This window comes from Sus scrofa, chromosome 10 (assembly GCF_000003025.6).
Source record: "Sus scrofa isolate TJ Tabasco breed Duroc chromosome 10, Sscrofa11.1, whole genome shotgun sequence".
Classification (NCBI taxonomy): domain Eukaryota; kingdom Metazoa; phylum Chordata; class Mammalia; order Artiodactyla; family Suidae; genus Sus; species Sus scrofa.
This window is the reverse complement of record NC_010452.4, coordinates 59707915-59733211: the sequence shown is the minus strand read 5'-3', so window position 1 is coordinate 59733211 and position 25297 is coordinate 59707915. Positions and strand designations below refer to the sequence as shown.

The window sequence follows — 25297 nt, the reverse complement described above, 5'->3', positions numbered from 1 at the left end:
GCTCCCGTCTCTTCCTCACCCCGCATCCCTTGCTCTTCCTTCTGTCTCAGCGAATGGCATTCGCGTCACTGTGCAGCCAGTCATCAAAGCCCCCCAGTCATCCAGCCTCTTTCTCCCTCATCCCGCCCTTCGCATCAGGCACCAAGTGGCACTGACCGTGTGCCTAGCCAGCCCTTGGCAAAGGTGGGCCTTTAGTAAGGATATGAACAGTTGTTCAGGAAACAGGATTTTTAGAAGCAGTGTATTTAATAGGAGAATGAAGAATTCTGTCAGTTATTTTTTAAATGGGATGTGGGAGAAGAACAGATTAACGCTCTGTGGCTCGCAGTGGCAGTGGCAGTGGCAGTGGCAGCAGAGAACTAGACTTTTGGTTCAACCACAGAGAAGAACACAGTAAGAACTGCTGAGCAGCGGCGCCCTCTCCTCTTCATTTGGAATCTCGAGTTAGACACTTTGAGATACAGTCCTGGCTCGATCACTGAATGGGGTCTTTTCTGGGTCTTTCTTTTTTTTTTTTTAAACAGGAAAAGGGAGATTAGAGTAGCCCATAGGGTTGTTCTGGGGACAAATGAAATACCATTTCAGGGTGCCTTAGCTGACGTCTACATACGTAATAAACATTCATTGAATGTGAGTGAGTTTCCTGTTTCTGGATGCTTTTAGTAGAGCCTTGCTCTCACTGTAAATATAAGTAATGTATATGCATAAACGGACCCCGTTAAGCAAAGATTCAGTTGCCTTTTTTCTCTCTCAAAGATTTATTCATTGTACGGATGATTCTCCAGACCCGTGTATGGAATATGAGGTAAGACTCTGGCCCTTACGATCTTGATAAAGTCGATAATCCTAGATGGGGCTGTATTGAGAGCTGCTCTTTATTCTTAAGTGAAATGAAGCAGATTTTTTTGGACTGATTTCTCTGGGAACCTAGGGCCATGGAATTTTTTAAATTTATGAAATATGTACATAATATACATATACACATACAGTATGTGCATAGTATACAACATACATATTTTATAATAAGGCATCTTTATATTCACCATCCAGCTTAACCTGGTTAAGCTTTTTAAGCTGGTTTATAGGAAAATAGTCAAATCACCATTTACCATTTTAGTCCAGTGGGACCTTTTCATTTTTTATATTGTTAACTCATTTTATAGATTACATACAGAAGAGCATAAGGATAGTGAAAACTCCTAGAAACAGTAGCAGTTCCCACTGTGGCACAGTGGGTTAAGAATCTGACTGCAGTGGCTTAGGTCATGGCAGAGGCGTAGCTTTGCTGCATGGCCAGGTTCAGTGTGTTGAAGGCTCTGACGTTGCCATAGCTGTGGCATAGGTCAAAGCTGCAGCACAGATTCAATTTCTGGCTCGGGAACTTGGTATGCTGCAGATGTGGCCATTTAAAGGAAAAAAGAAAGAAAGAAGCAGTAATAGGGTGTTCCTATCGTGGCACAGCAGAAACCGAATCTAACTAGGAACCATGAGGTTGCAGGTGCGATCCCTGGCCTCGCTCAGTGGGTTAAGGATCCAGCATTGCCTTGAGCTGTGGTATAGGCCAGTGGCTACAGCTCCGATTTTGCCCCTAGCCTGGGAACCTCCATATGCCTCGAGTGCGGCCCTAAAAAAGTACACACACACACAAAAGAAAGAAACAAGGGACACTCACCAGTAATAGGCATTTAAACAGAGCAAAACCCAAATTTTATTCCTTCTTTTTCTGGGTTGAAGGTATACACCACACACACACACACACACACACACACACACACACACACCTGAAAAGGGTGGTGTCCTTGGATGCGCTAGTTGTTTTTTTTGTGTAATTTCTTCATCTTCTGTTGGCTTCTGCTCACTTCTGTATATACACATGCTTGCAAAAGTTGTCCTCTGACTCACTGCAGCAGGTAATGCTTCGTGTGTTGACATATCTTCTGTGATAGGAGGGAACAGTTAATTTACTCTTTACCAAGTTACCAATTAACTATATCTTTTAGCACTCTTAATCGAGATTTTTTTTTTTTTTTTTTTTTGTCTTTTTAGGGCTGCACCTGTGGCATATGGAAATTCCCAGGCTAGGGGTCAAATCAGAGGCTACAGCTGCTGGTCTACACCACAGCCACAGCAACACCAGATCCTTCACCCACGGAGCGAGGCCAGGGATTGAACCTGCGTCCTCATGTATGCTAGTTGGGTTCGTTGACCACTGAGCCATGACAGGAACTCCAGTAATTGAGATCTTTACTTATTATGTGTAAGGGGTATATGATGTATGAGTAACGTCATTAAACATTTTTTATTTTTATTTTATTTATTGATTTATTTTGCCTTTTAGGGCTGCATCCGAGACGTATGGAGGTTCCCAGGCTAGGGGTCGAATTAGAACTACAGCTGCCAGCCTACACCACAGCCACAGCTACACCAGATCCCAGCTGTGTCTGTGACCTACACCACAGCTTACAGCAACACAGGATCCCTAACCCACCGAGTGAATCCAGGGGTTGAACCCGCAACCTCATGGTTCCTAGTCAGATTCAATTCCGATGCGCCACAGTGGGAACTCCATAAACCTTTTTTATAACATTATATGTATATAACTTATTCATATCTGTTGTTGCACTGAACAGACATTAAGCACTTGCTGTATCTTATTATTTTGTCTTCGAAACACAAAAATGGAAAAAGTGGTTTTTCTAGTCTTGCCCTGCAGCATAGTCTTTGTTGAGATGTCATCATTTATCCCCAAGATTTATTTCACTAGCAGTTTGCTCTTTTATTGCTTTTTGGCTAATATGCCATCATCATCGTCATGTTCGTTCATGCAGCTTAAAACCCAGTTTTAAAAGCTTAGGAGGTGCTCCACTGTGGCGCAGTGGATTAATGATCTGGCTTGTCTCTGGTGGCACTGGTTTGATCTGCAGCTTGGTGATCCCCAGCCCAGGGCATGGGTTATAGCATCCAGCATTGCCACTGGTGTGGTGTAGGTCACAGCTGTGGCTTGGGTTCAGTCCCTGGCCTGTGAACTTCCATATGCTGCGGGTATACCCAAAAAGAAGCCTAGGAAAGTGAGAGTAATTAAAATGAAAAAAAAGTTGCAGGCAGTATCCTATATATCATATATTCCTATCTGTGTGTATTTAAAAAAATATATACACACCTTGTATGTTCATACATTCAGAGAATACCTCTGGGAAGATAGACGAGAAATGGACAGCACTGGTTCCCTGTGAGGTGGACAGAGGGACTGGTTGAGTGGGGGAGGGAGACTCACCTCCCCCCCCCCGCCCCCACTTTTTTTTATCTTTTCAGGGCCATACCTGCAGCAAATGGAAGTTCCCAGGCTAGGGATCTAGTTGGAGCTGTAGCCCTGGCCTACACCACAGCCACAGCAACACTGGATCCGAGCCGCATCTGTGACCTACACCACAGCTCATGGCAACACTGGATTCTTAACCCACTGGGGAGGCCAGGGATTGAACCTGAATCCTCATGGATACTATTTGGGTTTGTAACCGCTGAGCCACAACGGGAGCTCCCAAAGAACATTTAAAAACAGACTCAGAAGCATACATTTGTCAACTATACTCTTTATAAATTGGAGAAATACATGAATTTGCACATATTAAATAAACAGTTACGGTTAATAAGACCCATTTATGGCCTGGCTATAGGTAGAACTGTTTTGGAAAAGTGATGGAAGGGTTATAGTGAGTCTTCACATTGAGCCGTAATAATTTTATTGGAGTATTACAGGAATAATGCCCAAGAAATAGCAAAAAGACAAAAAAAAAAAAAAAAAAAATCAGACTAGGAACTCCTCTCGTGGCGCAGTGGTTAACGAATCTGACTAGGAACCATGAGGTTGCGGGTTCGGTCCCTGCCCTTGCTCAGTGGGTTAACGATCCGGCGTTGCCGTGAGCTGTGGTATAGGTTGCAGACGAGGCTTAGATCCCGCGTTGCTGTGGCTCTGGCGTAGGCCGGTGGCTACAGCTCCGATTCGACCCCTAGCCTGGGAACCTCCATATGCCGCGGGAGCGGCCCAAAGAAATAGCAAAAAGACACACACACAAAAAAAAAAGGAAAGAAAAAAAAATTCAATAATGGCAATTGTTAAGATAGTCTGGACATAAAAATGTCTATTAGACTAGTCAATATTATCTTCTTATGTAGTTGTATAATATATATATTTTTTTCTTTGTTTACAGCTCGTTCTTCGAAAATGGTGTGAATTAATTCCTGGGGCTGAGTTCCGATGTTTCGTCAAGGAAAATAAGCTTATTGGTTAGTGTTGTTTTTTTAAACCTTTGGAAGTTGTTAAGACAAACTTTTTTTTTCCCCCCGCTTTTTAGAAAAGCCATACCTGTGGCATACGGAAGTTCCCAGGCTAGGGGTCAAACTGGAGCTGTAGCTGCCAGCCTACACCACGGCCACAGCAACGTGGGATCTAAGCCACATCTGCAACCTACACCACAGCTCACGCAACGGATCCTTAACCCACTGAGCAAGACCGGGGTTTGAACCCACATCTTCGTGGATCTTAGGTTCGTTAATGGCTGAGCCATGACGGGAACTCCAAGACAAACTTTTGATGGAAATAAATTACTTAGTAATTAAGACAAGCATAACAATGAGTTTTTATGTCAGATGCTACCTCTAACGAGCTGGCACTGACTCTCTGGAATGCTAAGGATCCTGAGGCCATATTCTGTTTCCACCGAAAACAGTCTTGTCAGTGAACGTGTTTGTCTGGATTCCAGAGACGAAAGTGATGGTCTTTGCATTCCCAGTTCAGGACATGTGTAATACAACCTGCTTTCTCTTTGGGCCTTTCTTCAGTATGACTAGCAGTACACTGCTTAGTTTAAGCGTCATAAAAATCCAGGTTTTGAACCTTTATGTCTATTCTTGAAGCACTGTTTATTATTCTAGCGAGAGAAAATATGCAAAAACATTAAGTGCATTACTTTAAAAGCCACCCATTTTCTTCCCTCTCAGGTTACTATTTTGTCTGCTACGATTTTTTTCAAGTTAAATATTGCAGATAATTGGCTCTTATTTTGTCTAAGCACATTTTCCATGAGATGAAATTGATCTTCCACCAAGAAAAGTGTGGTTTGAACAAAATCAAATCAACATTGCTTGTTTATTGACTGTGATGTTGACGTTTATAACTTACCTAAAACACGCTGGGCTGGGCTGTTGGAATTTGTGGTGCCATGAGACCTCCCTGAAAGAAACAGGGCCGTATTCGGTACAGCTCACGAAGGGAGACCTCTTGGCCTGTGCTTGGGAAATTGGACGGCAGGCCTTCTTTCAGAGCAGGGCCCTTTTTCCTCGGCCCAGAGCAGATGGAAGCACTTCTTACAACTTCTTACACTTCCCGTTCGTGTAGTTGGAGTCCTTTCAGCGAATCACTCTGACGAAAGGCATGTTTACTTTTCCATGACTTGAAGCATCAGGCCTGTGAAGGCAGGAGGGCATGTGTGAACAAGGGGCCGAGACGCTTCTGTGAAGCTTCTGTGAATGCCGTTCGGACGCTGAAGACGGGTGCCAAGGCCTCCTGTGCGTGTTTCCAGGGAAAGTGGCTAAGAAGGCCTGGTCTCAGAGAAGAAGCAACTGACTGTGTGTGCAGCTTTCATACTGCTGCTTTCGTTTTTTATGTACCATCTTGAGGGCTTCGAATTCTTTCCATTGTTCTAAATCAAAACAACTCCCGTGTCTAATGCGGGACTCATGGCCCTCGGGGTCTTTGGGGTTCCCTCCCTACAGCCAGATGAACCCCTGCAGCTGAGGAGGTTTCCATCCGTGTAAAATGCTGACGGGGGTTCAGTGCCACTTTCCTCTGATTGGCCTTCTGATCTCCTTTAATGGTTCCCGCAACAAGGGGTTTAAATCGCATTTTGGTGCTTTTGAAAAGGATAGCATGCAGTAACACAATATAAAATATTTTCTCGTCAGGTATTTCTCAGAGGGACTACACACAATATTATGATCATATTTCTAAGCAAAAGGAAGAGATTTGCAGATGCATACAAGACTTCTTCAAGAAACACATACAGTATAAATTCTTAGATGAAGACTGTGAGTATTTTGTTTTTTGACTCTGAAATGAAATGAAACGGACAGTGTTGACTGAACTTTATTTCACGGCGGTGCATGTTTTAGAACTGGATTCAAAACACTGCTTTTTTTAAGCATTTTACTATAGTAGAGTATTGCTGATGGGTTGGCATGGTAATTTGTACCTTATTTAACCAGACAGTTTAAATTCTGAGACAGTTCTCTCTGGTGTCATTTGAGATGTTTTGTTACACATTTCAGAGGGTCTGTCTACAGACCACCAAATGCTTCTGCTATTAGGACTCAGTTAGCCAGCTGACCGATCTACTACCTTTCTAGATATTGAATTTGAATGATCAGATAGCAGCAGTTACAAAGTAAATATTGGTGCGTTGTATTTAAGAATTAAAATTAGAATTATATTATGTAAGAGACAGGGTTTTCATGCATCATCAAATGGAGATCTGCTCTGGTTTACATTTTTCTACTTGCCAAGCCTGGGCTCTGTGACAGATTTGACTCTTAAAAAAGATCAGTCGTGCTGTAAACACAGCTAGACTTTATGCTTTCTGACTGCGGTTCTTACCGCTTTACTCCCCATCAAGTGGTGAGTGAGTGATGTTCCTTTCGTGCGCCTTATAACCTATGACAGGGAACTGGTGTGATAATATCAGTGTTTGGTTTGAATTTTTAAATATAAGGGATTATGGCTGAGGATGGAGAAAAGGAAAACAAAATTATGTAAGTAGAAAATTGCAGGATGCCTTTTTATGTTTGCAGTTTTGAGATGAAGAAGCATGAATCCCTCAAGGTCAGTTCTATTCTGCTGTCTGAGTAACTGATAATAGAATGCATTTTAATTTTTAAAAGGAGGCTTCTTCGATCATGAAAGTGGTAGTTCGTTACTAACTTTGAGTTTTTTCTCCTTTGCAGTTGTGTTCGATATATATAGAGACAGTAGGGTAAGTAGAACTGATATTTGATACGCTTTAAATACATAGGCATTCTCTCTGTGAAGGGCTCACTGCTCAAAAAAATATTTTCTGGAATCAGCTAACGTGTTTGAAATGCACAGTGGTCAGGAATCTCCTCTTAGGAGTTCCCACTGCGGCACAGTGGGTTAAGGATCCCGCCTTGCTGCAGCTGTGGTATAGGTCACAGCTATGGCTTGGATTTGATTCCTGGCCTGGGAACTTCCATATGCTGGTAGTGCAGTCGAATAAATAAAGAAATCGTTTCCTCTTAAAATATCCTTAACACTAGGAAACATGATATATTGCATCATCATGTGTCACAAGGTCAGGGATTATTAATTTACCACGTGGTTAAATGGCCCACCTGTGTCCCCCTTTTCCCTTTTGTTGGGGGTCTGGGCCCTCTTTGAATAGTCCAGGTTGCACTCTTCAGTGTGGCCAGGAATTTGTCCTCTACTGCTTAGATAATTGTCTTTCGTCACCTGAAAGACCTTTAGCAGTGATTTGAGCCACTTGTACCTTTAGACAGAAGATGAGGGTTTGAGTGGCTTGTATTTATTCTCTACTCTTAAAGTGATGGAAACTTCCGTAATGAAAAAGAAAACAAAAGCCTGACCTGGTTAGTCCTGCAGCAGAGATGTCCCTACATGCCGTCTCAGCAGAGACATGTGGGGCGCTCAGTGTCCTGCGAGCGTGCGCACTGACTGAGCTGTTAGGACGGCAGGTGTGTTTCCACGTATGTGGCCCGTACGTTTCCTGTCGCTCATATGTCTCTCGTTCCCTCGCCACGCACATCATGCCTCAGTGTAGGGTGATGGTGATGGCTCCGAATCATTTTTTTGAACAGCAGGATATGGCCCGTAGGGTCCTGTCCCCAAGTAACTGCTGTTTCCTCCCTGCTCTCCGGCCAGAGGCGTCACTTACTCTGTTTTCACCTCTTAGTCTTGAAGGGTGATGGCATCTGTTAAGAGCTAGAGGAGTTCCTGTTGTGGCGAAGCGGAAACGAATCCAACTAGTGTCCATGAGGTTGCAAGTTGGATCCCTGACCTCGCTCAGTGGGTCAGGGAGCCAGCGTTGCCCTGAGTTGTGGCGGAGGTCACAGACACGGCTCGGATCCTGCGTTGCTGTGGCTGTGGTGTAGACTGGCAGCTATAGCTCCGGTTTGACTCCTAGCCTGGGAACCTCCATATGCCGTGGGTGCGGCCTTAAAGAAAAACAAAAAGGAAGAGGAGCTGTAACCTGAGATGTGGTACAGGAGAGGCACGTTACCTGGCAGGGGTTCATCGTGGTGGAAACAAACCTTAGGGAAGGGGTGGGGAGCCAGTGCCAGGGGACAGACAGAGACCTGAGCTGGTGGGTGCCCAGGGCTCAAGTCTTGTCTCTGCTTCAGGCAGCCGGACTCCAGCCCTGCCATTTACCAAGAGCCTGTCGTGTGTTCGATGCTGTGCTTCCAACCAGATGGACTCTGGACCTTCAAGGAGCTTGTCTTTGAGCCTGAACCTGGCAGAGTCGGCCTGGTAGCAAGCAGGGTCCCTCCTGCAGTGAGGGAGTGAGCCAGCCGCTCACCCTGAATGTGCAGCTCAGAGGAGCTCTGTTCTCTCTTAATTCAGTGTCTCCCTTGGTCCATACAATCCTGCAGGGTATGTGTCACGTGTCCCCGTTGTGCAGATATCAGATCTGAAGCCAGTTATCCTCTAATGCAGTTCTATTTAGTAGCACTTGAAAATTTGGGATTTACCAGGATGTCTTGATATTTCCTGGGCACATGCCCAGGTCTGCTGTGGTTCCGGAGAGCCAGTAGGTCGGTGCAGGTGCCTGGCTTGCTGCGAGAGTGATGGAAAGGTCTTAGGTGGAATTGGACATGGACCCGAGTCATTACTGCTGCGACCCGGCGGCACTGAGAGCCGTCGTGCGCTTGCGCAGTGGGAAGGGTGCCAGTGCCGACGTCCCGACGGCTCTGAGAAGGGATGTCGGCCGTGATGTCAGACTCCTCTGCGTTCACTCGGCGGTTCTTCGACATCGTCCGGAGGGTGTCATTTTACGGCCATTCTCTCGAGAAAACGACCTCTTCTCTCCCGGTGGGCTGTTCCTAAAAGCGCAGGTGGAGTGTGTTTGGGCTTGAGGACGCTTGGACGTGTCTGTGCTGCGCAGGAGAACTCAGTGTTGAGCGAGTCTTGCTGCCCGTGTGTCACAGCCACGGCCCACCCATCCAGGAGGTCTGGAGCGAGGCCTTGGAATATGCATTTTAAGAGGCTCCTCAGGAGGTCCTGTCGTGGCTCAGTGGTTAACAAACCCAACTAGTATCCAAGAGGACGCAGGTTCGATCCCTGGCCTCACTAAGAGGGTTAGGGATCTGGCGTTGGTGTGAGCTGTGGCGCAGGCCGGCAGCTGTAGCTCTCATTCGACGCCTAGCCTGGGAACCTCCATATGCCTCGGGTGCGGCCCTAAAAAGAAAAAAAAAGGCTCCTTAAGTGATGGTTATGCACAACTAGAATTTAAGGTAACCGCTGCAGACACTTGAAAAATGAGTTGAGCCCCTTCAGGTATTCTTTTCGGTTCTGTTTTGTTATTCATTTCATTGCTTTGGGGGATGAATGTATCTTCTCATGAATCTTTGATGTTGAGGATGGATTTGCAGCTTAGTTACTTCCTTTATTTTCTCATGTGTGATTGAGAAAATACAATTTCTTTTCCTTTTTCTTTCTTTTTTTTTTTTTTTTTTTTTTGCTTTTTAGGGCTACACTCGCAGCATATGGAAGTTCCCAGGTGAGGGATCGAATCGGAGCTACAGCTGCTGGCCTTTGCCACAGCCACAGCAACATGGGATCTGAGCCATGAATAAAACCTACACCATAGCTCACAGCAACGCCAGATCCTTAACCCACTGAGTTAGGCCAGGGATCGAACTCCCATCTTCACGGATACTAGTCAAGCTCTTTACTGCTGAGCCACAATGGAGACTTCCAAGAAAGTACAGAAATATGCAAAGTATTCTGTAGCTATTTGTTTGCCCTTATTAACTGTTGTTATTGTGAAAATATAAGTCGAAAGGTCTGGGTCTCACCCCTGCGCCTCTCTCTGCACTGGCTGGGCTTAGACTTTTGTTAAATTTCCTATGTGTCCTTCCAGCGTTTCTTTTTTCTTTCTTCTTTTTTTTTTTTTTTTTTTTTTTTTTTTTGGTCTTTTTGTCTTTTCTAGGGCCTCTCCCGTGGCGTATGGAGGTTCCCAGGCTAGGAGTCTAATTGGAGCTGTAGCCACCAGCCTACACCACAGCCACAGTAATGACGAATCCTTAACCCACTGAGCAAGGCTAGGGATCGAACCTGCAACCTCATGGTTCCTAGTCGGATTCGTTAACGACGGGATCTCCCTTCCAACATTTCCTGATGCAAAAACAAGCAACAAACTTATTTTTTTCCTCTTTCCTACACAAGGGTTAGCAGATGATACACACGTCACCTGGCTCTTTATGCTTTTTTTAAAACAGCGTATCTTGGGAAGTTTTCCAGTGTCCTGCATGGGGGTGGAGCATAGTTTTTCATTTTGTGTATGTACTATATAGTTTCATGAGACATTTCCCTATCAGTGAGGGTGAACGCATGACTTCATTCTTGTCTTTTTTTTTTTTTTTTTTTGTCTTTTTGCCATTTCTTGGGCCACTCCTGTGGCATGTGGAGGTTCCCAGGCTAGGGGTCCAATCGAAGCTGTAGCCACTGGCCTACACCACAGCCACAGCAATGCGGGACCCGAGCTGCATCTGCAACCTACACCACAGCTCGTGGCAACACCGGATCCTTAACCCACTGAGGAAGGCCAGGGATCGAACCCCCAACCTCTTGGTTCCTAGTCGGAGTCGTTAACCACTGCACCACGATGGGAACTCCCATTCTAGTCTTCCACAGACTGAGCTGTAGTGAACACCTTGTAGTGTATCTGGTGTGGTAGGGGGGGTGTGGGTGTGTGGGGGGTGTTCGGGTCTGGGCTGAGCTCTTTCAGTGAGTAGATTCCCTGTCACTGATGTCATGTCCCGATACCTGGCAGTGTTTGGTGCCTAGAGATAGATCTGGGGGCGTCAGGGGGCAGTCAGCAGGTATTAGAACAGTCAGCATGACCACTGCTGTTTCTCAGGGGCTGCCTAAAACCAGAATCTCTCAGGATGTCTTGTCCTGAAGTGTGACCTGAAAAGCCTGTTACAGGTATAAGATCCTCATCTTGACAGTTTTATGCCTGATTACAGCCGTAACTAGTTTGTTTTTCTTTAAACTGGAGTGTGGCGTCTGAACAACAGGACATATTCTGCCACCTATCAGTTTTTTTTCAATAATATGGCATATTTTTAGTTGGTAGAGCTAAATAGTCTGATGTAACAAGTGCGATAGTTTTCTTTCTTTTAAAAATGAGATGGTTTTCCAGATTATAAAAACTCAAGTAGGAAGGGTTTAAAGGTCAGAAAATACCAACATTGTTGGAATAACACCCCTTCTGTCAGAGCGCTCTGAGTAGTCACCCCAGAGAGCAAAGCTGACCTCACACCAAGGAGCAGACTGATGGCTGACCCTTAGCTCGCATCATCGGGAAGGTCCCAGCAGGTGCCACGCTGGAGAGCACATCTCAGGTGCCAAGAAGGGATTGCGGGGTCTCTCCTGGAGGCTGCAGGGACCACGAAACTTAGCCAAATGGTGTGTGGTGGAAACTTCCTCCACCGGTTCTTTGCCACATCCCAGATGTTTGTACTTTGAAGCGTGTCCTCAGAAGCGGTTGCATCTTTCTTACAATTTTCCTCCAGCCCAGACCAAAAACAGTGCTAGATCCTCGTCATGCTGGCTCGGCAGTCTCGTCCCTCAGGCATCTGTAATTTTACACATGCATGTCCGATCAAGACATGATTGCTGTATGTTTACAGAAAAAACTACCAACAACCCAATGGGACAGTTATCTGAATATCTCATTGAGAAAAATCCTTGGGAAGAGAAACGCTTTGAAGAGACATTTATCTAGTAGATGTCACGTACACCTCTGTGATCAAATGTGTTGGCTTTAATTTCCTGGCAGGATTTCAGCGTCCCCAGCTCCTTTATGGCAGCGCTCTGCCCCTTTGTACTCAGACGCGCTGTCTCTAAACTCCAGCCAGGGCAGAGGTGTTTTTTCCCTGGGGCTGAACCTATCACCTTGCCCATCGCTACTCCCAGGATAGGAGAGGGCGGTTGTTTCTTTTCAAGGTTGATGTGGTTTTTTTTTTTTTCATTTCCCTTTCATGTGCCATCAGGCTCTGTGATGCAGGGAAACCAGTTGTTACATTGAAATTAAAGATGGCTGAGCATTTTATTTTCTTTTGTATGTTTTTTAAAAAGTGGAATTCCTGCCGTGGTGCCCTGGTGCAGTGGGTTAAGAGCCTGAGGTGGAGGCCCTGGTTGCCGCTGAGGCTCGGTGTCAGTCCCTGGCCCGGTGCAGTGGGTTAAAGGATCCGGCATCGCTGCAGCTGTGGCATAATTGCGCCTGCTGCTCAGGTTCAGCTCCTGGCCTAGGAACTTCCATATGCTGTGGGTGTGACCATCAAACTTAAAGTAAGATTACATTTTAAAAAAGCAAGCCTTTGCAGCAGCCTCAACAGCATCAGGACTGGTGTGAGAACTGTAGGCGTCCTCATGACAGGTGGTTGAAGACACCGTTGAAAGCGCTCCCGTCCTGCTGCTTGGCTGGGACCCTCTTGGGAGCTTTCCCTTCTCCCTGCATGGACTGTGGTGTGGAATTCTCACGTGACTGGAGGCAGCTGTTGGCATGTCTGTCTTGGCTGGGGTCTCTGCCAGGTCTCTTCTCTGCCTTCACGGGCGCCTTCCCTTTGGGTCTGTGCCTCCTCGGTGTGAGACAGGTGGCCCCTTCTCAGATGGGCCTGCAAGCACTGTCTTTTGAAATAAGTGCCACCATATATATATATATATATATATATATATATATATATATATATGTATGTTTTTGTTTTTTTTGTTTTTTTTTTTTTTTTGCTTTTTAGGGCCGCACTCGCGGCATATGGAGGTTCCCAGGCTAGGGGTCGAATCGGAGCTGTAGCCGCCAGCCTGCACCACAGCCACAGCAGTGCGGGATCGGAGCTGCATCTGCAGCCTTGGGGTAGAATAAGATGATCTTTCTGACCAGCCAGATTGCAGGCCTTGTTTAATTTCACACGCGCTCCTCTCTGGACTGCAGGGGAAGGTGTGGCTGATTGATTTTAACCCATTTGGTGAAGTCACAGATGCACTGCTGTTTACTTGGGAGGAGCTGTTATCTGGGAGAAGCGTCAGAGGTGACTTGAGCGAAGGCGAAGCTCCGGAGCAGGTACATGGGTGGACACGTGCGCGATTGTTCTGTGGGCGCTCACACAGATGTCCTCGTGGACACCGGGCCGTGGCCATCAAGAAAGCTGTGCGGTGGCTTCATTCACTTAACTTGAAAGAAATGATAGATTTTTTTTCTGGTTAGTTTTCTTTGTCTTGGCCCCCCTGTCTTGCCCACGTGGGAGGATTCGGACCCTGGCTCAGTTCACGCATCCGTGTCTTCTGGCCCAGCCCCAGGGCGCTGCCCGGGGACGGGGCATGTTGCCCAGATGGGAGCTCGTTAGAGTCATGACCCTGACTTAAAAAGGGGCCTTTTCCCTGATTGTCCTTTGTTGTCCTTGGTCAAGGATGCTCCAACCTTCCGCTGCACCAACAGCGAAGTCACAGTGCAGCCGAGTCCCTACCTGAGCTACCGGCTGCCCAAGGACTTCGTGGACCTCTCAACGGGGGAGGACGCCCACAAGCTCATCGATTTCCTGAAACTGGTAAAGCTTGTGTGCACTCTGGACACCAGCCGTGTCTGCTTTCAAGTTAACTTTTTAATATTTCATTTCGGTCACATACCACATAGTCTTCCATTCGATGATTGGGAATTAAAGGGGCGGAATTACTGAGTGAGGTTGTTTTATAACGACACGGCACGTGAGCTGAAGGAATAATTTATTGATTAAAACGAGAGAAAATATTTTTATGACATGTACACTTCTGAGTAATTTTCCTAACACCTCTCATTTGGAAGAAAGTATGTACGTACAGTTGACGCTTAAACAACCAAGGGAAAATCCACGTGTCACTTACAGTGGATTCAGCCAGTGTGGACCCTGCAGTGCTGCGGTACTTACTACTGAAAAAACCCACATATAGGTGGACCCATGTGGTTCAGACCCGTAGTGGTCACGGGCCGCCTGTATCCTGCAACAGCGCCGAGAGGTCAGAGCACTGGCGTGGTTCCTCCGGGGGGGGCTAGGTGTTTGTCTTTGTGTTTCTGTGTGGGAATATTTGTCCATAAAGAGGAAAGAGAAGAAAAGATTCCAATACCTGAGGATCATGTGCCCAGGAGCTGGTGTGATCAACCACTCTAATGAACCACTTCAGGCGTGTTTTTGTCATGATCCTTTTCAGCCACATCTTTTGCCAAGGGCCTCTGGAAAATTATACTTGCTGACAGAAAAAGTGATCTTGGCTGCACAAATATCCCAATTAGAATGTGCTGTTTTAATGCCTCTTGGTTTCCTTTAACAGAAGAGAAATCAGCAAGAGGATGACTGATGAGTGTGCTAGCGCGCAAGGCCGAGTTCCAGAGGAAACCACCGCTGCTGCTTCGGGAGGCCACGCAGAGTCCACAGCCTCCTATTAACCCGGTTGGGGGTGGGGGGCGCGGCGGGAAATCAGTAGCTTTTTATATTCATGTATAAAGCGGGGGGGAGAAGGAGGGACTTTGCTACTTGTACAAATAACGTAATAAAGAGATCTTAAACATAGGAAGCCATCCTCTCCCCATGATCAAATGCTTTCAGTGGAATGCTTTGTTCTTTTGGCTCAGTCTGTTTAGAGTTTTCTCTCTTTCTTGGGCTTTTTTTGTTTGTTTGTTTTTTCATACCTGTCAGGTAGCTGAGCAAGTTCTATTTGTTATACAGAAATGATTTTTTTTTGTTGTTTTTTGGGTTTTTTTTTCCCCAGCTGCACTCACAGCATATAGAAGTTCCTAGGCCAGGGATCAAACCCACACCGCAGCAGCAACCTGAGCCGCTGCAGAGACAACACCAGATCCTTAACCCACTGTGCCATAGCAGGAACTCCGAAATGGGCTCCTTCCTAATCATTACGTTTCCATTGCAAACTGGAACCTTATATTATCATAGAAAATATTTTTCCTCCTTTGAGGATTTTCATGTTATTTTTCTACCAGTTTAGCTTCAGTTTAGGTATAGTTAAAATTATACAGACTTCTCAAACTGCCAGCCGTGAAAATTTCAGTAGCATACAACCACCTTGCTATGTATTTGTAAGACTCTCACAGGTTTAATTGTAATCGGGCCGTTTTAGCAAATATTGGGATTCTGAGAGAGGTGGGTTCACTTTTTTGTTTTTATTTTTTTTATTTTTTAATTTTTAATTTTTTTTTTTTTTTTTTTTTTTTGTCTTCTTGCCTTTTCTAGGGCCGTGGAGGTTCGCAGGCCAGGGGTCTAATCAGAGCTGTAGATGCCGGCCTACACCAGAGCCACAGCAACGTGGGATCCGAGCCACATCTGCAACCTACACCACAGCTCACGGCAACGCTGGATCCTTAACCCACTGAGCAAGGCCAGGGATCGAACCCGCAACCTCATGGTTCCTAGTCAGATTCATTAATCACTGAGCCATGAAGGGAACTCCTGGTTCACTTTTTTTAGGCCACCGCTTTAGTAATTACTCTCCATTGTCGTAATTGATGATGATGTTATCAGTAGTGTCTTATTTACTCAGCACTGACCATGTGCCCACCACTCCACTGAGTGCTCTTTGTGTGTTATTTTACATCGTGGAGCAGTGTAAGGAAACAGATGCTGCAGTTTCTCAGGGTCTCTCTCTAATGTGATATCAAAGATTATTTTACTGGGCTCAGCATCAGGGGGCCTGCAGGTGCTCCCATCAAGCCGCAGCAAAAAGTGGGGCAAAATTTCCCCTTTCTGTGTGGTTAAGTCCGTTGATGTATAATGATGAAAGCTATTTCTTTATAGGTTATCTCAAACTGGATTTTTGGTGGTTTCTCAGTTGCAATCACTTGATATTAGTATTGTAAACACAGGAGTTCCCGTCATGGCTCAGCAGTTAACGAGCCCAACTAGTATCCATGAGGACACTGGTTCAATCCCTGGCCTTGCTTAGTAGGTTAAGGAAGGATCCAGCATTGCCATGAGCTGTGGCGTTGGTCACAGACTTGGGATCGACTTGGAGCTGTAGCTGCCGGCCTACATTACAGCCACAGCAATGCCAGATCTGAACCGAGTTTGTGACCTACACCACAGCTCATGGCAACAACTGGATCCTCAACCCACTGAGAGAGGTCAGGGATCGAACCCACAACCTTATGGTTCCTAGTCAGATTCATTTCCACTGTGCCACAATGGGAACTCCTAAATTATGCTTTTATGATGTTGGCATTACCCTGTGCTTTCTTTGAGGGCCCCTCAGGTTTGTGCTTGAATGTAGCGAGTGGATGGATACATGTGTGATTCCTTAGTCCGGTTCCGAAATCCTGCCTTAGGAAGAGAAGACGTTGCAGCGGTTGACGTTGGGTGATAAACTTGTCTCCTTTGTCCTGCAAGCCTCCGATACAGCCAGCTCTGCCAAAAGTTCTGTCTAAAGAAGTGTCATTTTCACTCTGGTGGCACAGGTTGCATTCCTGGCCCAGGAACTTTCATATGCTGCAGGTATGGCCCCCAAAATGTGCCATTTGGATTTGCATTTTCTGAGTTCATGAATCTTTCCCATCTACTCAGCCGTATTTCCCTTTTTGGTAACTGAGGATCATGTCTGTTAAAAAGCATGCTTAAGTGCCTGAATTTTTTGGCTTATATCTGTTTTCTTACCTATAAATTGGGAGAATGATGATCAGGAGCTCATGCTTCTGTTTAAATGAGCTGACCCACGCAAAGCTTTTCATGCAGCGTGTCACACACGAGCCCCCAAGAAATGGCAGCCGTGATTATCAGTCTGCTTTGCAGACCCCTCTCTATTAAAGACAAGTTCTTTCTTAACAGAACCAACATAATTTTGAGTCGAAAGGGACTTCTGAGATCATTCAATCCAGTTTCTTTTTTCCCCCTTCCTCCCTCTCCTCTTTTTTCATACCTTCCTTCCCCCCCCCCTTTTTTTTTGTCTAGGGCTGCACCTGCAGCATATGCAGGTTCCTAGGCTAGGAGTCAAATCAGAGCTATAGCTGCCAGCCTACATCGCAGCCACAGCAACGCCAGATCCAAGCTGTATCTACGACCTACACCATGGCTCACAGCAACACCGGATCCTTAACCCACTGAGCAAGGCCAGGGATTGAACCTGCATCCTCATGGATACTAGTCAGATTCGTCTCCACTGAGCCATCATGAGAACTCCCCCTTCCTTTTTTTCACAGAGGAAAAAACCACTGCTCAGAGAAGTTAAGACTTATCCAAAATTGTAGCAGAATCAGGATCGCAAAAGAACTTCTAGTCTACTGCTGTTCTCTAAAGATTTTTAGCCAAGTAATTTGTTCTAGGTAAGTTTCAACCAGGACACGTTATTTTAATGATGGAATTTTCAGAAAAGAATTGATTTTTAAAATAAAAGTAAGTACAAATTTATTTCACACATTTTGTATGCAGAGGAATCAAAAATATCAATTACAGAGAAATGAAGAAATAGCTGTCTTTGAGATTAATTTCATGTTTGCATTAACCCAGGCTGATCTTAAGAAGTGACGTAGCCATTTTTAAGCATTTGAAAGACAGAATTCTCGTTTAACGGCACATTTTATTCATGTGTTGTCTTGGCTCACAGAAAACAGTTTCATAAGTGTGCTGAGAAAATAAATAATGATAAGCTCACCACCCATGCCCATAGTTAGGTCTGTTATGTGTACAGATTAAGAAGGGGCTTGAGAGAGAGGACTGTAAAGTGAGTCACAGAGTAGTTGAAGCAGCAGCTACGCAGCAGCCCATGCTATTGGGCAATGAGTGTGGCATTAGTTACCTTAAGAGAGAATGTAATAAAGTGTGTCTTTTTTGTTTCTTTGGGTTTCTTTTTGCTAGAGAAAACAAAACGACACCTCTAAATACCTATAGACTGAAAAACTAGCGGAGGTGGAGCGTTGAGGTGAGGATGCTGAGGCAGTGACTTGTTACCCGCAGGTGTTTTTCAGGACAGTGTTGGGTGCTGTGTGTGCATCCTGAATGTCTTGTCTTCAGAGACCTAACAGGACAATCCGTGACAAGCACACACAAGAAACAGGGATTGGGATGAGCCACGCAACTCGGAGACCCTTGTGGACCAGGAGGAGCAGGCAGGACCTGGTCCAGGGGCAGATGCTGGGCTTTCATTCTCAGGGGAGGTGGGAGGCCACTGGGAGGTTTAAGCAAAGGCGAGACAGAATATAATTGAGGGCTTTGAGGTGTTCCTGCGGTTTCGGTGTGGGAGGCAGAGGATGAGTTAGGAGAATGATGCCTCTTGGTGCTCAGGTGGCCTTCACTGCAGGAGGGCGTTGAGAGGTCAGGAGGTGGAAAGATGGGGGTTGGGGGGAGCAGGGCTAAGAGGAGGGCATAGGATGTGAAGGAAAAGGAGGGTGTGAGCTACCCGGGGAGAGGTGAGGCAGGTTTCTAAGAATGAGAAAGAGGAGTTCCCTTGTGGTGCAGCAGAAATGAATCCGACTAGTATCCATGAGGATGCTGGTTCCATCCCTGGCCTTGCTCAGTGGGTTAAGGATCCGGCACTGCTGTGGCATAGGCCAGCAGCTACAGCTCTGATTTGACCCCTAGCCTGGGAACTTCTGTATGCTGCAGGTGAAGGCTTAAAATGAAAAAAAAAAAAAGAAAGAATAAGAGAGGAACCAGTTTGGGGAGGCAAATCAAGATTTTGGTCTTGGACATGAAGAATTTGAGTTTCCAAAGGAACGATGTCAAGAGACAGTTGGATTTAAGAATCAGAACTTGTACAGAACAGCAGGAGCAGATCCAAAACGCTGGCGAATCAGGAGGGAAAGCAGGGGCGGCCTGGCTATGGGGGACTCTGCTAAGGAGTTAAGACACCGAAAAGTCCTTATGTGTCACCAGTAGAAATATTTTGTTAGAAGACCTAATATGGGCATCTAATGTGAATTTAGATTTGTTATTCTTACTGATTTTTATGTATAAAGTACAAACCTCTCTGCCAAAAAGAAGTTAATATGTAGCAATATAATTTTGAGATTCATTAATCATTATTTAGTTTCGTTAAAGTCTCAGTATGAACTAAGATGACTTAAGTTGTGTTTTGTCCATTGCTGATTTTCTTGGCTATTGGACACTTACATTTAATCTGTAGAGTTCTTGGATGGATTTTCTCACCATATATTTATGGACTTTTAATCAGGTAAAGGCATAAACTGAATTTTTCCTACAAGCTGCAGGCGGTCTGCCCCCTATCTTTGAAAGAAACCTGTAAAATGTTCGCACTAATTTTGGAACTAGGCGAGGAGCTGGGGCATGCTTCCTGTTCATGGTGTACCAATAGTCATCAGGAAACTGAGCATGAACAACCGAAAAACCTTCAAAATAAGCACGAGGAGAAATGGATTTCTTTGAGAATCTGGTGAGAGCTATGGGCTCATCTGAGAAAAACTTTATCCACAGTTTCAAGAGGCCCCAGACCTCAGATTAAGAACCTTTGCACTAAAGCCTTGTGGGATCAGATTAGAAGCCAGATAAAATCTTCCTACTGCATGTGCATGTATGTATGTACACATGCTATCTGTATACACACACGGCTTGATTTATTCCATTGAGGTGCGCCAGCTGCACAAGTCTCACGTCTGTAGGGCCCCTGGGGCTCCAGGCCCACCGTTGTCCACAGGTGGAATTCTGTCATCTTCTCCTAGGAGAGCCTCAGCCCTGCCTTTGAAGCCCTCCAACTGATTAAGCCAGGCCCACCAGGATACTCTCCCTTAGAGTTAACTGACAGGGACTTCATTGCATCTGCAAAAGTCCCTTCGCTGCAGGATCTAGGTTAGCTTTTGAGTAACTGAGGGCAGAGCCTTACCTCATCAAGAACAGAATGGAGAAGAGGGTCCCTTTGTACTTACAGACACTGGTTCTGGTGATGGATTGTGATCTGTTTTAAGAGTAATACTTCTGGAGTTCCCGTCGTGGCTCAGTGGTTAACGAATCCGAGGAGGAACCATGAGGTTGCGGGTTCGATCCCTGGCCTCGCTCAGTGGGTTAAGGATCTGGTGTTGCCATGAGCAGTGGTGTAGGTCATAGACTCGGCTCAGATCTGGCATTGCTGTGGCTGTGGTGTAGGCCGGCAACTACAGCTCCAATTAGACCCCTAGCCTGGGAACCTCCATATGCCGCAGGTGCAGCCCTAAAAAGAAAAAACAAACAAAAAAGAGTAATATTTCTGATTGTCTTAAAAGGAGCAAACTGATTATTCACTGGAATGGGTGTTACTCTTGAAAGCAGGTGGTTTAGAGATGACGACCCCCTTATTTTTGTGATGCTGCCACACACCACAGAGACCTTATCTTGAATCTTTTTGCAAGTTCCTTCAGATCCATTTATAAGCCACAGAAGAAAAGCTGTCTTACCTTCTATCTGTAGATTGTTTTACCATCTAATTTTCTTCAACACCTTGGTGTTTGACGGAAACCGAGACACAGATCGCTTCTCTCTCTTATCCATCAGACTTGGTTCCAGATCTTTCCCGAATTCGGACATCAGCTTCACAAAGCCTTCATCCATTTCAGTGCCACTGGGACATTCATCTTTCCGAAGCCCAACTCCAGTCACGCTGACGCTTCAAGCCTCTCCTAGGGTTCCCCTTTCTTCGATGTTGAAGGGCTGACTTTTCAGATGGGCGTTCGGAGCCCCAGCGTTGCCCCAGCCTGTTCTCCAGCCACCCGAGGTGGCTGAGGCCGCCTTCGTCTTCCCCACGTTCCTCTGGCCGTGCCCCGAGCCCCTCAGCCCCCGCAGCCCCCTGCCCAGTCTTCTTTTAATTAAAGCCCCACAGAAATTCCTCTCTGCTGGGGTTTCATAGCCCTTTGCTGTTACCACCCCTTTGCACTTGGTGTCATAGAGTGTTGGTGGTGTCCCCTGTCTAACTGAGAACTTAGGGCCCCGTTAAGTCCTCGCTTGGGTCTCTTGCAGTGCTTGGTGTGGTCCCCGCGCTGGGCCAAGTGAATGTGATGTAGCATCAGTGAAGGTGTGACTTAGAAGCCACTCAGAATGAGTCCCCCAGATCTCTGTCCACCACAGGAGCATCGCCAAAACCAACACACCACCCTCCAGGGCGACAGCTTCACTAATGCAGCTCAGTTACACGCACCGATGTCCCTTTCCATCCACGTTATGGAATCACTACTTGAAAAGCTTACTAAGGAGCTCATTCTTCTTTAACTTCGCCCAACCTTCAAAAGCTTGTTGCTGATCTCTTATCCCACGGCCTTCATGATGGAACATGTACCAGCCTTTCAACTGGGAATAAACCCCAACTAATTACCTCTGCTTACTTGTTCTAAAAAAACTCTGTGGAGCCTCAGTCTATTCTGACCGCCTGCCTTTCATCTGTTCAGACACCGTTCCTTCCCCGTGTCCCGTCCCCAGCACAGCAAGAGGGGTCTCCGTTCAATTCAGGCACAGACAGGATCTCCACCCATGCTTGGGACGCTCTGCCTTCCGTGTGTGTCCAGATCGCTCAGAGTGATCACCTTTTCGGAGGTAGTTCTGGTTTGGTTTTGCATTAAAGAGGAAAATTGGGCTCTTCTGTTGCTGCTGCAAATCAGCATAGCCTGACGGACCGGAGAGTGCCAGGCAGGCTGGGTTAGGACTGGCTTTGTCCCCGGCATGGTGTCCTGTTCAGTCCCCCTGGTCCTGTGTTTCCTCATCTATTAAACAGTCTTCCCTGTCTCACAGCACTATTGCCAAAAGTCAGTGTAGCGCTGTTCCTGGCATCCTCGTAACTCCTCGGTAAATATGAACCCTTAGCTACTGCATGATGTACTTGCCTTTGTGTGGTTTCAACGAGCCGTCCACCCCCGCCACACAACAGTGTTTGCTGCTTTCCTCTGTGTTAGCACAGAGGGTTCTAATGGGGGAGACCCCTCTGTGGTTCTTTTCCCCATCCTACCTGCACACCCGGCCTCAGATTCACCTGTGGTGGCACCGATGCCGGAAAGATGTTACCGAAATCGGGATTCTTAATCACACAGCCGAAGAATAAACTTTGCAAACACACAGGCAGCAAGCAAGCAAAAACTTTATTACAGAAAAGCAAACACCTCCCAGGGCAGCTGGGAGGAGGGAGAAGAGGCCCTGTTCTCTGTTGTCTTATGGGGGTTTTTATCCTCTAAAGATGAGAAGTGCCAAAGAGAAGTCCAGAAAGATGGGATTTTTTTCTGCCATTGGCCTTGCTCGGTTACCTGTTATCAGTCTCTGTCCAATAGGAGTCTTAGGGGGTCATAAGTCTCCTGGTTTCTTTGCCCTTCTCTTCCCGTAGACTGAGTCACAGGGGGTTAGAGGTTAATGTCCATCCGGGTGTAAGTAGACTCCATGTAGTAAACAAGACCTGTGGGGATGTTACTCCCTGGAGCCCTTAAGCCACAAATGTTCATCAACAGCCAGATCAAAGAAGGCATCGAAGCCCATGCTCCTACACTGACTACCTGAGCTAGTATTCTGCCTCAGAACCAGCACTGACCCCACCTTCCAAGACTCCCTCTTCCTGCCAGAGATCGAGTGTATGCGTTTCCAGAGCCACTCCATTTGACCTGGAGCAAGGAAGGGGCAGCATGGGGATAAGTGCTTAGTAGAAAATAAATCAGATCTATCAGGAGTGCTTCAAATGCAATTATATTAAAGCAGTAGACTGGGGACTGGGAAAAAAATGCATCCATTCAGGAGATGCAAGAGATTACCAAGCTTGTAATAAAAAAAAATTATAGGATAGGAAATGCCAAATGCTTTATGTCTGTTAGGCAATAATTTCCCCCATTTTACACAAGATGAATTCTCAGCTCAGATAATTTGCTCTAAATAACACAGTAAATGACAGCGGTAGGATTCAAACCCAGATATGCCTGAGTCCAAAGCCTACACTTCTCACTCAGTAGATAGACAAGGTCAGGCCATAGACAGATAGACCAGAAACCTCAGAATAACATGAAATCTGTGCAGCTTTATGCTGATTGTATTCAATTTATCTGTGGCCCTTCTGTTTTCCCCTACACGTAAAATACATACAGCCTTCTTGGAAAATTCCAGTGGAGGCCATGGATGCAAGTTGGTTCCTGGTTTCGTGAACTAGAGACCAGGTGCAGGCACAAGGAGCATAGAGGAGACTTGCAACTTCCCTCCTACGTCTCCAACGGATTTCTTTCTTTGTCCCATTTTAAGAGTTAATGCTTCTCTTACCAGCCCAGTCACCACCCACTTAAGCCAGTCAGGTTGGTTCCCTTTAGTTTCCCAGTGGAAGTCTAAGGTGCCAGCCATCCCTGTTTCCCGTCTGGGGCGGGGTTGTGGGGGGCACTACCAGAGCCTGTGCTCCTGCTCCAGGCTCCCACCTCTACTTGGTGTCGGTTCTGTAGCTCAGCGACGATGCTCCATCCTCATGGCTGTGTGTGTGTGTGTGTGTCCTGTGCTGTCAGCTAAGCTTTTGGCTTAACAGGGCCCCTTCTCCTAAAGCAAGAGCAAAGCCATGTGACTGGGTGTTGTGGGCCCGCCTTCTTGCTCCAAGTAGACTTTGGAGAAAAAAAAAAAAATCAACTTTCCTTACGTTTTGAGGAAAATAACTACAGATCTGAAAAAGAAAAACCTGAATAACTGAAAAGCTTCTGTGTTGACGGATGAGTACACTTCCTTGTTCTCCACCTGGGGTGTCACCACCGTGCATCTGTGAGGCTGCAGGGAGGACGTGCCAAGAGCAGCACCAAATTTTAGAAATTTCACAGTTTTTTTGTTTGTTTGTTTAAGGCCACACCGGTGGCATGTGGAGGTTCCCAGGCTAGGGGTGAAATCGGAGCTACAACTGCCGGCCTACACCACAGCCACAGCAACACCAGATCCTTAACCCACTGAGCGAGGCCAGGGATCGAACCTGCATCCTTATGGATACTAGTCAGATTTGTTTCCACTGTGCCATGACGGGAATTCCAAACATTTCAGTTTTGGAGTCTTATGTTGCTGCATTTCTCTTCTCTGATTTCCTCTTCTCCCGATTCTTGGATCCCTCTAGTTTGGGTTTTGAGAGCCCTGGACGAGTGGGAGGCAGCAGCCCTGGCCTTGAGGTTTACAGTCCAACAGTGAAACAGACACACACAAGTAGAGGGTCTAGGCAAAGACATGTGGGTACACGAGTGTGTTAATGGGCAAACAGTAAATAAAGATGTGCTTTGATTTATTGTTGGTTTTATAATGTGAGAAGTTTTAAAATTTTACAGAAATTTTAAAAATTAAAAGTTGGTTTAGTATAATTTACTGAGTTTATGAAAACAAGAGTCTACAATTAAAAAAAAAAATCCTCCTGGGAGTTCCTGTCGTGGCTCAGTGGTAATGAACCTGACTAGTATCCATGAGGATGTGGGTTTGATCCCTGGCCTCGCCCAGTGAGTTAAGGATCCGGCATTGCTGTGAGCTGCAGTGTAGGTCGCAGATGTGGCTCAGACCCTGCGCGGCTGCCGCTGTGTGTAGGGCGGCGGCTACAGCTCTGATTGGACCCCTAGTGTGGGAACTTTCATATGCCGTGAGTGTGGCTGTAAAAAGACAAAAAAATTTTTTTTTAATTAAAAAAAAGTCCCATTACATCCCATTATGCAAATACCTCTCCATCAGATGATTGGTCCCAAACCTGGTCTGGTGCCTGTCTGCTTGCTTTGTCACCACCCAGCTCCATCTGTACCAGGGTGGCATTTGAGAGAGGAGAGAGGGCTCGTTGAAGCCCTTGTACTTGCTATGACATCTCCTCACTGGGCAGAAGGGATTCCTGGTTGCAAGTGGGAGAATCGGGTCACGTGACGAAACCCTGCCCTCCAGCGCCCCCTACAGACCTGTGTGCAGAGCAGTGGAAAGGCTCCGGGCTCCTGCCTTCACCCCCTGCGTCTATTTGCAGTTCACAGGGTGTCACTGCTAAGAAGTTCAGCCAGCGATCTCTCTGAGCAGGTGAAGGCTCAGTCTTCCTTTTGATGGCAGGATTTCTTCAAAAGGCGTAAGCCGCTCCCTGATCTCA

The 25297-nt window shown here is 46.2% G+C and overlaps 1 protein-coding gene across 2 annotated transcripts in view; it reads left to right on the top strand.

The window, feature by feature from the left end:
* Positions 1-14872, top strand: part of CDC123 (cell division cycle 123) — a 47282-nt gene extending 32410 nt beyond the window's left edge. For both annotated transcript variants that reach the window (NM_001243823.1, XM_005668196.3), the window contains 7 exon segments: positions 757-805; positions 4209-4284; positions 5962-6084; positions 6997-7025; positions 13242-13370; positions 13717-13854; positions 14612-14872. In NM_001243823.1, coding sequence (NP_001230752.1) covers positions 757-805; positions 4209-4284; positions 5962-6084; positions 6997-7025; positions 13242-13370; positions 13717-13854; positions 14612-14638 — 571 coding nt within the window. In that variant the 3' untranslated portion in view covers positions 14639-14872.